Here is a 12,188-nt window from a genome sequence, read left to right as displayed (position 1 = left end):
GATGTAGATTTTGCCTTATCAATTTTTATCATTAATTGTCAGTTGTGCACACAGATATGTATAATTATATATGTTTTTTATACATGTCTGTGGTTGTGCATTTATTTAGAAATTATAATAGTTTATACTATATTTCCAATCATGCCATATAAGTGCTGTGTTGATGGATGCCGTAGCAAGGACGGGGTTGTTGGTTCAACTACGAAATTATTTAGGTAATTAAATACTCAACACATAAATTGTCAAAAATAATTAGTTTTACTAAAATACTCTTATAATAATGTGTTTGATATTTCGTTTTTAACTATAGATTCCCAATCGATGAGATTAGGAGACAAAAATGGGTGGACTCTATTCAAAGAGATAACTTTATTCCAACAAAATATTCACGCTTATGCAGTCTCCATTTTAATAACAGTGAATTTGTTGAAGCCCCAGAAAAACTTATTTTAAAAAATACAGCTATTCCATCCAATTTCAATTATGCCAAAAGAGCAACAAAATGTTTAAGCAACAAATTTGATCACGATTATAGTTCTTCAGGTAAATATGAAATTCAATGGTGCATTTGTACTATTTACCTATTTATTTAACAATTATTAAGTAAATTATTATTATAGTTTCTTCTTTATCAAATATAATTAATATACCAACAAATTCAAATACACTTACTACTTTTCCTAATGTGCCGATTGATTCTGGTGTTGAAAATGCTGGGTGTAATTATGAAGCTATCGATCTAACTTTTATTGGACCTAGTAAGTTAAACTTGAATTCATATACAATAATGATATGACATGTATTACATTTGTTATAGATTTTAGCCAGTCACCTCATACCCCTACGTATACACCTACGCTCAAAAGAAAATTTAACAAAAAATTATTTGATACACCAAAAAAAACCGACCTCAAAAATCGAATTAAACTTTTACAACAAACTGTTAGAAGGCAGAATACAAAAATTAATTATCTTGAGGTTTTTATAAAGAAGCTAAAAAATAAAATAAATGATTACAGTAGTCCCACTTATTCCAAAGCCATCAGTGAAAGAGATTATTATTTTTAAGATGAGTCGAAGTTCAAGGGAAATTACATTTATTCGACTTATAGAGGTTTCATTGTATATGTTACCAACAATGTTTACAAGCCGAAAATGATGACAATGCTTAATATGTTCCTAAACTTATTAGGCATTGTCATCATTTCCTGAAATGACAACATTGCCGGTAACATATACATAAGGGCACTAGTTTTAAAGTGTACATGGTCACTAAATTTTCAGAAAACCAAAAAAACCGCACCCTAGTGATGACTGGATGAGTGAGACTTAACTGTATATTGTGATTAAAATGATGAAGTTTTTTTTTAATTTTTAACAAATTTTTCCTATCAGAAATTGATGTTTACTATTGGATCCTGTACTGATAGAGAAACTACTAATATAATTAAAAAATATTTCACAGAGGTTTTTTTAAAAGACATTATAAATAATGGTAATGTGGCTCCTACTGCAAGGCAATACTGTGAAGAAGTTAAAAAGTTTGCAACTACGCTTTACTTTTATTCTCCAAAAGCATATAACTATGTTAGGTATATATCCTCAATAACTGAAACAATTATATATTTCAGTTATAGAAATTCTAATACCCCGACTAATATTTCTTTTAATTTAAAGAACTTCAATTGCTTTGCCTAATCCAAGTGCCATAAGGAATTGGGTATCAAATATAAATGTTGAAACTGGTATTTTACAAGATGTCTTGTTAGAAATAGGTAAATTTCCATATGAAGATAAATTTTGTTGTTTGATATTAGACTCTATGAGTATTAAAAAATCAGTTCAGTGGGATAAAGTTAGTCATATGTATGTATCACTAGAAAATAATGTTCATTTTTAAATATATTTTAATTAGATATAAATTTATGAATTCAAATTTATATAGGTTTGTTGGTTATTGTGACTATGGCAATAGTTTAACAGTTGAAGACTGTGAAAAAGAATCAACAGAGGTTTTAGTTTTTATGCTGTCTAGTTTAAAACAAAAATGGAAATGGCCAATTGGGTATTGGTTTGTAGATAAAATAAAATCAAATGTACAAGCACAATTAATTAGGATTGCTATAGCCCAATGTGATAAATTTGGGATTAATATGGTGACAGTCACCTGTGATGGAGCATATGCTAATTCTTCAACTTTTAAGACTCTAGGATGTGATATAGACCAACCTTTTGATTTTATCAAGTCCGATTTTTGGACAAATTCAACTAAAGCTAATATTTATTTCACACCTGACGCATGCCATAATGTGAAATTGGCTAGGAATGCTTTGGGAACACTTGGAGTATTTAAAGATTCAAACAACAATCTTATTGAATGGAGATATATTCATATATTATTTGAACTGCAAAATAACATCGGGTTTAAATTGGCTAACAAGATAAACTCTTCACATATAAATTGGAAAAGCAATAGTATGAAAGTAAAATTAGCAGTTCAAACACTAAGCAGATCCGTTGCAGTCTCTACAATTTCTATCAAAAACTTCAAAAGATTTTAAAAATTGTGATGCAACAATAACATTCATCAGGGTTGTAGATGAGATTTTTGATTTCTTGAATTCCAGAAACCCATATGCAAAATGTTTTAAACAACCAATTAATAGTCATAATATTCAATGCTTAGAAACAAAAATGAAAAATCATATTGACTATTTGTATTCATTGAAGACAGCTACTGGGCAAGATCTGTGGAAAAGTAAAAGAAAAACTTTTATATTACGTTTTGCTGCATCAATAAAATCTACTATAGCTATAGTGAAGAATTTGTTAATAAATCATAATTTTAAAATTATTCTGACATACAAATTTAGTCAAGATGCGATAGAACTTTTTTTTGGATTTATGAGAGGTCGATTGGGTCATAATAATAATCCTACCTGTTTGCAATTCAAACATGCTCTAAAAAGTACTTTATTACACAATTCAATAAGACTTAGCTCGGGAAACTGTACACTGATGTCACCTCACGAAGTTTCTCTTTTTTCAATTAAATGGAAATATAAAGCACCAGAACAAAATTTAGAAAATGAACTTGATATTTCATTGTTAGCAAAATAGTACAATAAATTAGATTTTAATAGCATCACTGAAAATATATTATACTATATATGTGGATATATTGTTAAAAAACTAATCCCAACTTTAAAATGTGATGGTTGTATTGAAGTCATTACAGAACCATTCATTGAAAATGACCACATTTATCAAAATAATACCACACCAAAAAATTTTACAATTATGAAAAACAGAGGTGGTTTGAAGTATACTTCTGATGGGGTGTACAAAATTGTTAAATTGACAGAAACATTATTTAAAACCATTATGGTGGATAAAAAACAAATGTATATTAAAAATATGGATTTAAAAATTATGATAAGTGTACAAAACTCATTAGCGACAAACGCTATACTATATTTATTATACATATCTGTGGAATGTATTGATAATAAATACATCTATTATCAATGATTGAATGTGATAAAAAATAATATTTTCATTAGTGATGGGCATAATCAAAATATTAGTAATCGAGACATTTTTATAACCACGAGATGTTTCGAAATAATCATTCGAAATGTTCAACTGAAATATAATATAATTTTATTCATAAACGTTCTGAAAATTTTTTTGTTGTTTTGTGGTTACGTAAGCTGCTCTAAAGAGAAAGTCAACTCTGAAGCAGATTAAAATATCATAATTTTTCAAAATATAAATAATGTACCATGTTGGCTCTTTTTTTTTTTGTCTTAAAATATGTCACGTATTATAATTAAAGCTTATTTTGTTTCAGTTAAATATTATAATAAAATTATTTGTTTATGGTTACGAATTTTAAATTATTTTACACACATTAATAATACATACATACAATACATTCATATACGATTATATAACTTTTGATATATCCTATGTCAATCATCCGGATATTTGCTTATCCGGACCATCCTTGACATTAATTAGTCCGGATAATCGTTGTTCTACCATAATTGAATATTTTAATAATAACGGAAAAACGTGATCAAATTAAAATATGATGTTTAATTATTTCAGTATATTTTAAACAAAAATACATTTTTTGGAGTTTCATTTATTTATTAGTAAAAAAGAACTGCATATAATACTGTATGTATTTCAAATAAAAATATACTCTTATAATCTATACAATAACAAGAATAAATGAGTAAATTTGTTCAGTATAAAGGATGTATAAAAATTAAAAACAGTGATAAAATATAATTTTATGTTCTTGATTTTGTTCATTCAAATTGATCAACTGGATACTATTGGTTTGAACACCCATTGTTGATTATTTTGTTCTTTGTTCTTGATTTTGTTTGTTCAACTTGACCAACTGGGTACAATTGGTTTGAATACCCATTGTTGATTAGCATTATTTGAATCACATGGTGTTAATATTACTTGATCGGATAATGGGTGAGCACTTAGACATTTCCTGGTTATTGTATGAAGTAGTAATTTGTTGGTCTAAATAAAAAATACACAACCGTTTTACTTAGTATACAATATATGTAAAATATAGTTGATTCCAATAAAAGTTACAGAATATTATTCAAATAAACTACAATAGTGTTTTGACGAAAAAGCATAATTTGAAATTTTTTAGCAGGAACAAAAAGATGATAGTAAAATTTACAATAGTTATCAATATCTTTTATGCTCATACATTCATAAAATAAGTACAATTATAGTTAATTTCCTTATAATCAATTGTTTTTTTTTTTTATAAATTACACGTACCAATTCATACTGCCATGGTCCATCAACAGTTCCTAATGGACATACAACTAATTTTACATTTTGTCGATCAGCAAAAATACAACGTTCACCAACACCAAGTTGCCCTTTTGTATTCAATCTAAAAAGCTGTATATAAGATAAAAAATAAATGTGTATTAGTGATTATTATATGATATTATATTATTATTAACTATATAATTTTTTTCAAACAATAAAATATTTAAAAACTTTTGCAATTATAACATTAAACATTTTTGACAACATTCAACAGTCTACAGGTTTATATTAATTTTTATTAGATTATTTTCTAAAAAAAATCAATTTTCTTACAATGTTTAAATATCTAGAGCAGATTAAGTAATACTGTATTGTAAATTATTTAGAAGAAAAATAAAATATAAAATGTGTTTAATTGAATCTGACTTTAAATATATAAGCTAACTGAAGGAATTCAAATTAAATATGTACCTTCTATTTATTGTAATTAATAGTATGTAATAGATGTTATACGATTTCCAATATACAAATTTATAGATTATAGACATTATTTTATATGGTATTCAATTATAATAAATATTGCATATTATTATTGTTCACCTGATTATTTCCTTGTCCATGGCATAACTCTAAACCTACTAATGCTGGTGGCTGATGACCTCTGGTATCCAAGCAAGTTGTTTTGCCAACATTACGCAACTAAATATAAATCTTGTATTAATATTTAAATATTCTATATCTAGTTAAATAGATAACTTACTTCTCCCCAATGTAAATTTGGAGGAAGTTCAGGAAACTTAGTATAAACATCATAGGCAACATTATCCATAAACCATGAAAAATCTTTACATTTTAATTTATCCTTCAGTTTTACTTGTTCACTTATATCACCCATATCTAGGTAGCGGGCTAATGGTTCACGAGTATAAAAAAATTCTTTATGTTTATTATCAAACCATGTTTCAATAACGCGTTTATAATTCTAAAAAAAAATTATATAATGAATTTAAAACAATCATATTTTAAAATAAATATATTAATATTTTATACATAGGTAATCAAAGGTCCTTTGACTTTCTTGCCAAGTTCTCCAAAGTTATAAGGCATAAATCCACGGTAAACATGTCCAACACGAGAACAAGGTACCCATTCAATACTACCACCACATTGCCAAATCTAACAATAAAACATAATTATTCAATACAACATTAAAATATAAACAACTATAGAAAATTGACAAATTCAATATTACAATTATGAGTAATTGATAATATTTCTCAATTATACTTTAGTCTATATGAATAATGGTTATTTTAATACTTATTATTTGTAACATTAAAGTTCTAATAATAAAAAAATAATGACTTCTACATAAAGAAATTTATAATGTATGACAGATCAATAAAATCAAGACTTTTGTTTTATAACTAAGAAAATATAAAAAAATTAATTTGGTTTAATATGATAATACAAAATTATCTTACTTTAAAAGACAATTCAAAATTTTCCCCTCCCCAAACAAGTAATCCAGGGTCATATGCTCCAAGTTCTAGAAAATAATTTCTATCCATTGCAAACAAACCACCTGCATGAGTGGGTGACCTTGATTTTGTATAAAACAAATATGTTAAATTATCACTTTTATACATGAAATATAAATATTACTTATAAGGTTCGCTTTTATAAGTTCGTTTTCTTTCTTCTATAGCAGGTATCTCGATTTCTTTATACAACATACCCCATTCAAATATACCACGGAAGAAATGATCTTTTTCATAAACAGGACGATATTCCCATGTATTATGATCAATTCCATCAATTACAGGTACAGTCATAATTTTTCTGGTAAAAAAAAAAAAATGTATAATTACAAAATTATTCCTTAACATGTAAATTTAGTTTGGGAAATAAAATAACACCTGTCTCGTGCAATAGGTGCAATCAACGGTGGTAACCAGTTGTACCCAACTTCACAATGAGCATCCAGAAATAATATTATTTCTCCTCTAGCATTTAATGCACCTTTTGATCGTGTTCTAATCAATCCTTCACGTTCAGAGTTCCGAATTAATCTTACTTTACCATTAAATCTTTCAATGTAATATTCCAATTTCTTTTTTAAATTTTCTGAAAAATGTTGGTTAAACATAAGAATGTTAAATTTGAATAAATTTGTTCAAAAACTACCTTTATTACTAAAATCATCAACCAAAAGAATTTCTTCCAAAAACTGAGGTGGAGTCCTATTAAGAATACTGTGTACAGTTCTCAATAAAGATGACCAACCTTCATTATGAAATACTATTATAATACTAGTACGTGGTAATTCTTCAGGGTAAGACCAATATTTACATCTAGAAAAAATAAAAGCAACATTTCATTCATACAGTATCAAAAATATTTAAATAAATAATTTAATATGTTTAATATAATAGTAATATATAATATTACTCATCCATGCGATGATCTGGAATTGTTCTATTTAGAGAGATATCGTCTGAGCAAGCCATGTTCATGCCATACTCGGATAAAGATTGTAATGCTTCATTTTCTCTGTCACTCGGCACATGATGAGGTTCACCCTTTTCACCAGGACCTGGTTTATTAGTTGATGTTGCCTGTTCAAAATTACCAAGTGTTTGATCATGGAAAACCGGTGCCTGAAAACAGTATAATTTAGTTTGATATTTTTTCTGTGACAAACATAATATGTTATATTTTTATACTGTTATATTGAAGTATTTACCTGATTGGAAAATCTAGAATGACTGTAATTAGATGATTCATGTGAGTTTTGGAGATTCTCAGAACGTATGTATAAGGCAAGTAGCAATAGCAAGATAATGATAGTACCAATAATAATTTTGGCAAATTTATTGCGCTTCAGCTGAATAATTCTATACCTGAGAAACATGTTTGATGTTTGAATACCTAAAACATTATTGGAATTACATGTTATAATCGATCGAATGAAACAAGCGCCAAATCGAAGCATCGCGCGTTTAGCATTTGGATATCAATGAGTAAAACAAGTAGAACTCACATCAGCAAAACGAAATCTTATCCAAGCAAATCGTTAAGTAGTTATGGCCAAATCTATGCGATCGGTTAAGAAACGAAAAGCGTATTCAACGATCACGGGAACCCGACATTTGACGAGAACATAGTTTCTGCAACACGTTAGAACACTATTACCCAAGTTTGTTGTTGATGTAATGAATATTTTTTCAAATTCGTTTGGTCTCGTTTGTAGTCAGTGTGATAACGTTACCCGCGATTAGAAAAAACGATATCGTCTACGTCACATTTAAATACAATATTACCACGTAGCATCTCGCTGCTCGGTGGGCGGCTGGCTCATAATCCGCCACTGAAGCCGTGGCGCCGACTCATCGTTATCACATTTTATTGTTCCGTGCTATCACTGCGAATTCCGCGGGGCATTAGCGCTATCTATGCGTACATAGTGGCGAACGGTTGACGTGCAATCGTTTGTAGTGTTTGAACGGACCGGAACCGGAAGAGAGCGTGTCGTTTGTGATAACACGAAATCAACAATCGACAATCGGCATAATGCATTTCAAATCCGATCACTACGCCTTTTTTTATGCATGCGCTTTGTGGAAGCACTGAAGTGGCGATTGAGAAATCCGTAGGACCCAGTGGCAAAGCTTGGGTTTTGGATTAGGGGAGAAAACAATTTAACAATGTATAAATAAACAATATTTTTATTAATTTATTTATTATAATAATTTTTAACTTATTTACCTATATCAGTTTGTAAGTTTAGTCGATTTTTCTATTTTTCGTTTCTGCAAAAAGATTAATAACTTCGTCAATAAATGTCGAATCTGCACCAAGCTCTTTAAACATTTGTTTTTCGATGGCCGAAGACAATAGATTTGACAATCGGCCATTGTTTATAGAATTCATTAAAAATGTTTTTATACATTTCAAAGTACTCATGTTCTTCTCACTAGATGATGCTACAGGAATGGACAAAACCAGTTGTAGTAATTTAAAAAACTTCCTGGTACACCTCTTGTAAATTATTTAAAATCAAACAAAAATTATCAGCTATAAAAATTTTCAAATATAAAAAAAAAATATATTTATAAATATAAATAATAAATATAATATATATAATAATAATAATATATAAATATTATGCTTAAATATACTTAAAATGTGTATACGTACTTGTTTATAAATTGTTGAATAAATGTATGGTATTGGTGGAAGAAGTTTATCCGAATTATTATAAATCATTTCTAACTTGTTTCGTAATCGTTCTAAGTTAAATGTGGCTAGAAAAAGTTTTTTTTAGGTCCATTAGTTTATCCTTTGGGAAATTTACTTTGTAATTATTGAACAATAGATATGTGATTTGTAAGTTCGACATATATACAGTATATCAATATTTTTATGTTTAGATCCCAATATTTTAAACTAATTGTAATTTGCGTTTGCTTTTTTTTTTTTTTTTTGTATAAAAATTAATTTATTGTTTTAAATCGATTTTAAATTAACTTAGATACTTTAACTCTTAATGGATGATTATTATTAATAAATGAAAAAAAAAAAACAAAGACAATAACAAAAAACAGAGAAATGTAGATAGTATTGAGTACTTAGTATTACAGAGTGTTCATAAGACAGCAGTCAAAGTTATATAACAATGTGTTACACTGAGAGAGGGGCACAGTTTATGGATCTTCCAGTGTATATGCATGCACACGTAGTAATCAGGATAACATAGGTCGATATCAGGGGGGACTTGAGGGGCTGAGACCCCAAATATTTTAACAGCCACCTTAAAATCGAAACTTTGTTAGAAATGTTATTCGTTGTTTTTACATTTATCTGTTCGTTTTTTTGAAAATCGTAAAATTAGAAATAATAAAAATATATTTACAATATCATTAACAATACCAATTAGTTCGACTACTTACGAAAGAATTTTCAGTGCAATGAAAAAAAGTAAAAACTTGGCTAAGGACATCGTTGGTTCATGATAGGTTCAGCGATCTATTAGTACTATATATCGAAAAAGATATATTGAAAAATATAAAAAGCGATGATATTTTGAATATATTCGCTGATTACAAATAGATATTTGTCATTAAAATAAAATATTAATTATTTTTAAATATACGTTATTTAGTGTTTTTTTAATACAATTTAAACATATCTATATTTTTAATGGTAATAAGTTTTACTTGTGTATGGGAAGAGGGTGTGGAGGCGAAGCCCCTGCGGGTTATTTTACATTGAATTATTATAGCCCCCCTCAAAAATGCAACCAAACCTAACCAAATGTTCGCCTATGTTTAAATGGTTATATTGTTAATAGTTAATAATAGTTAAATAATAGTTCTAGCAAAAATCGTTTTAAAACTTAAATGAGAGTGTTTAAAAACTATTACAACTTTAACAGACCTCAGTATTCCATCAAATTTTTTCAATATTGCCGGCCATTAATGGTCTTCTTCAGTGGCGTGTACATAACTTTTATATGGGGGGATCCAGGGCCGTATTTAGGGGGGAGCTACAAGGTGCTGTTGCCCTGGGCGGCTAATTTTTTACATTTTCAATATTTAATAATCTAATATTTTTGAAGTAAAACTTCTTTACTAAATAAAAAATGTACCTCAAAAAAAAAATTTACAAAGACAATTACGGCGTCATATATTACATAGGAACAAATTTAAAAATGTGTTATATGTACAAATATGCTAAAAATTGCTCAAATATGCACTTTTCCTAAAATATGACGAAATATGCAAATTTAAACTTAGTATTTAGTTTTGCCATTTCATAAGACAAACTTATAACTCGCCTAGAATAATCTACAACCACTACAAAAAACAAGAAGTAACCCTAGTTATAAGCGATGACGAATACGAATAGCAAATACAAATGATTTACAACTCAATTGAACGCGTCATTATCGTTATGTATAATACAAATATTTCTTAATTGAACATATTTATATTCAACATCTTAATTATTGCTAAATCAACACCAATATTTCTATGTGTGTGGTAAAATCTAGTGTCTGGCAATGTGTACGAGTCAATGGGAATAAATGTTTGGCCAGTAACACTCGTCGCCACGTAACGCAGTTAACATCGATCTGCTTTCATATTGCCCGACCACATTGCTACGTTATATTATTGTTTCACCGGACGATATTGCAATTAATCCGTTCGCGTTTACAAAACCGTTGTTGTTTGCCATTGTTCCAAGATGATCGTTTTCGTTCGAGTGGTGTTAACCGCGTGCACGTGGGCGCTGGTGAGCACCGGTATCGTGAATTTGACGCCTTGTTCGCCGTCCGCCTACGTGGCCGCAACGCGAGCCGGTAGGCCCGTCGATCGGCGCCACCGCTCGAAGGACTGTGAGACGAGGCAGGACACGAAACCGATGGTGTCCTGTTCCTCCGGCTGGCCACGACTGCGGTGGCCAACATTCAAGACCACGCCGCCGCCATCGTCGTCAGGATGGAGTTGGACTTTGCCACCACCATCCGGTTGTACCCGAACCCCACCACCGCCGTCGTCCTGTTCCATCGACTGGCCGCGACTACGGTGGCCAACGGTGAAGTCCACGTCGCCACCACCGTCGTCGGGCTGGACCCGGACTTCGCCGTCACTATCCGACTGTACCCGGACAATCCCGCTGCCGACGTCCTATTCCTCCGGCTGGCCACGACTGCGGTGGCCAACAGTCAAGACCACGCCACCGCCATCGTCGTCAGGCTGGACCCGAACCACCCCACCGTGCGCTGTGCAGCCAGCCACAACGAAGTCGCCCTGCGCCCGAGGTAGGTCTGGCGGACTGATCGCGACAGTGCGTCCCGACGTGTCTGCGCGTTCAATCGGCGAACGGAGTGTTCATGGACATGTCCGGGCTCGTCATCCGCATGAATCTGCGGTCGCAGCCACTACCGCCGATCGGTTGTTCGCGCACCACCAGTACAGCTTGTGTTGAGGCGCAAAAGCCGACCAATTGTGCTCCGTCCACGTACGAAACAACTTACGGCTCTTCTCGGATGCGGACACGTCTCACAGTGGTATTATATATTATTTAATGACCCAATTATCATAAAACGATTATTATCGACCCGTAATATTAGTGGAAATGTATACTTTTCTAAGTATTACAAAGATAAATCCATATGTCTCTGTTCAATTAATACACGCCGTGCCGGTTCGGGCCAGTCATTGTTATCTGACTTTTGGATATGTATGGGTCTGGGCGATAGCATTTTTTCCCCTCCCGGCCTTTGACTGGCTCGGGTGATATCTCGCGACAAAAACAGGTCGTTGCTGTCTGTCGTGTTGGGTTCGCTCGTGCGGTACCGACCT

The 12,188-nt window shown here is 30.9% G+C and overlaps 2 protein-coding genes across 2 annotated transcripts; one reads left to right on the top strand and one right to left on the bottom strand.

Annotated features, from left to right (window-relative positions):
* The first annotated feature begins 49 nt into the window (after window positions 1-49).
* On the top strand, window positions 50-1,352 carry LOC112682846 (THAP domain-containing protein 1-like). The gene is made up of 4 exons (XM_025553596.1): window positions 50-215; window positions 311-543; window positions 621-758; window positions 818-1,352. Exons 1-4 carry the CDS (start codon window positions 142-144, stop codon window positions 1,066-1,068), a joined length of 696 nt encoding a protein of 231 aa, XP_025409381.1. The 5' UTR covers window positions 50-141; the 3' UTR covers window positions 1,069-1,352.
* Window positions 1,353-4,172: 2,820 nt separating this feature from the next.
* On the bottom strand, window positions 4,173-8,201 carry LOC112682845 (N-acetylgalactosaminyltransferase 7). The gene is made up of 12 exons (XM_025553594.1): window positions 7,862-8,201; window positions 7,565-7,749; window positions 7,270-7,478; window positions 7,006-7,172; window positions 6,738-6,945; window positions 6,484-6,660; window positions 6,303-6,420; window positions 5,869-5,994; window positions 5,579-5,800; window positions 5,419-5,517; window positions 4,822-4,947; window positions 4,173-4,548 (listed from the first exon to the last, which is right to left on the bottom strand). The coding sequence occupies exons 2-12, from the start codon at window positions 7,730-7,732 to the stop codon at window positions 4,402-4,404; spliced, it is 1,767 nt and encodes a 588-aa protein (XP_025409379.1). The 5' UTR covers window positions 7,733-7,749; window positions 7,862-8,201; the 3' UTR covers window positions 4,173-4,401.
* Window positions 8,202-12,188: the final 3,987 nt, after the last annotated feature.

Source organism: Sipha flava, unplaced genomic scaffold, assembly GCF_003268045.1.
Source record: "Sipha flava isolate LNK unplaced genomic scaffold, YSA_version1 212_pilon_pilon, whole genome shotgun sequence".
In the NCBI taxonomy this organism is placed as follows: domain Eukaryota; kingdom Metazoa; phylum Arthropoda; class Insecta; order Hemiptera; family Aphididae; genus Sipha; species Sipha flava.
The sequence above is the reverse complement of the archived record's forward strand: the minus strand, read 5'-3'. Positions and strand labels throughout refer to the sequence as shown.

What these genes read in the sequence shown, in the direction of transcription:
- LOC112682846 (XM_025553596.1), top strand. Translation starts at nt 142, where the DNA reads ATGCCATATAAGTGCTGTGTTGATGGATGCCGTAGCAAGGACGGGGTT. An exon ending in TCAACTACGAAATTATTTAG is followed by an intron (nt 216 to 310) that starts GTAATTAAATAC and finishes TTTTAACTATAG; the next exon opens with ATTCCCAATCGATGAGATTA. An exon ending in TCACGATTATAGTTCTTCAG is followed by an intron (nt 544 to 620) that starts GTAAATATGAAA and finishes TTATTATTATAG; the next exon opens with TTTCTTCTTTATCAAATATA.
- LOC112682845 (XM_025553594.1), bottom strand. Translation starts at nt 7,732, where the DNA reads ATGTTTCTCAGGTATAGAATTATTCAGCTGAAGCGCAATAAATTTGCC. An exon ending in TATAAAAGCGAACCTTATAA is followed by an intron (nt 6,421 to 6,483) that starts GTAATATTTATA and finishes TACAAAATCAAG; the next exon opens with GTCACCCACTCATGCAGGTG. An exon ending in ATTTTGAATTGTCTTTTAAA is followed by an intron (nt 5,995 to 6,302) that starts GTAAGATAATTT and finishes TTTTATTGTTAG; the next exon opens with ATTTGGCAATGTGGTGGTAG.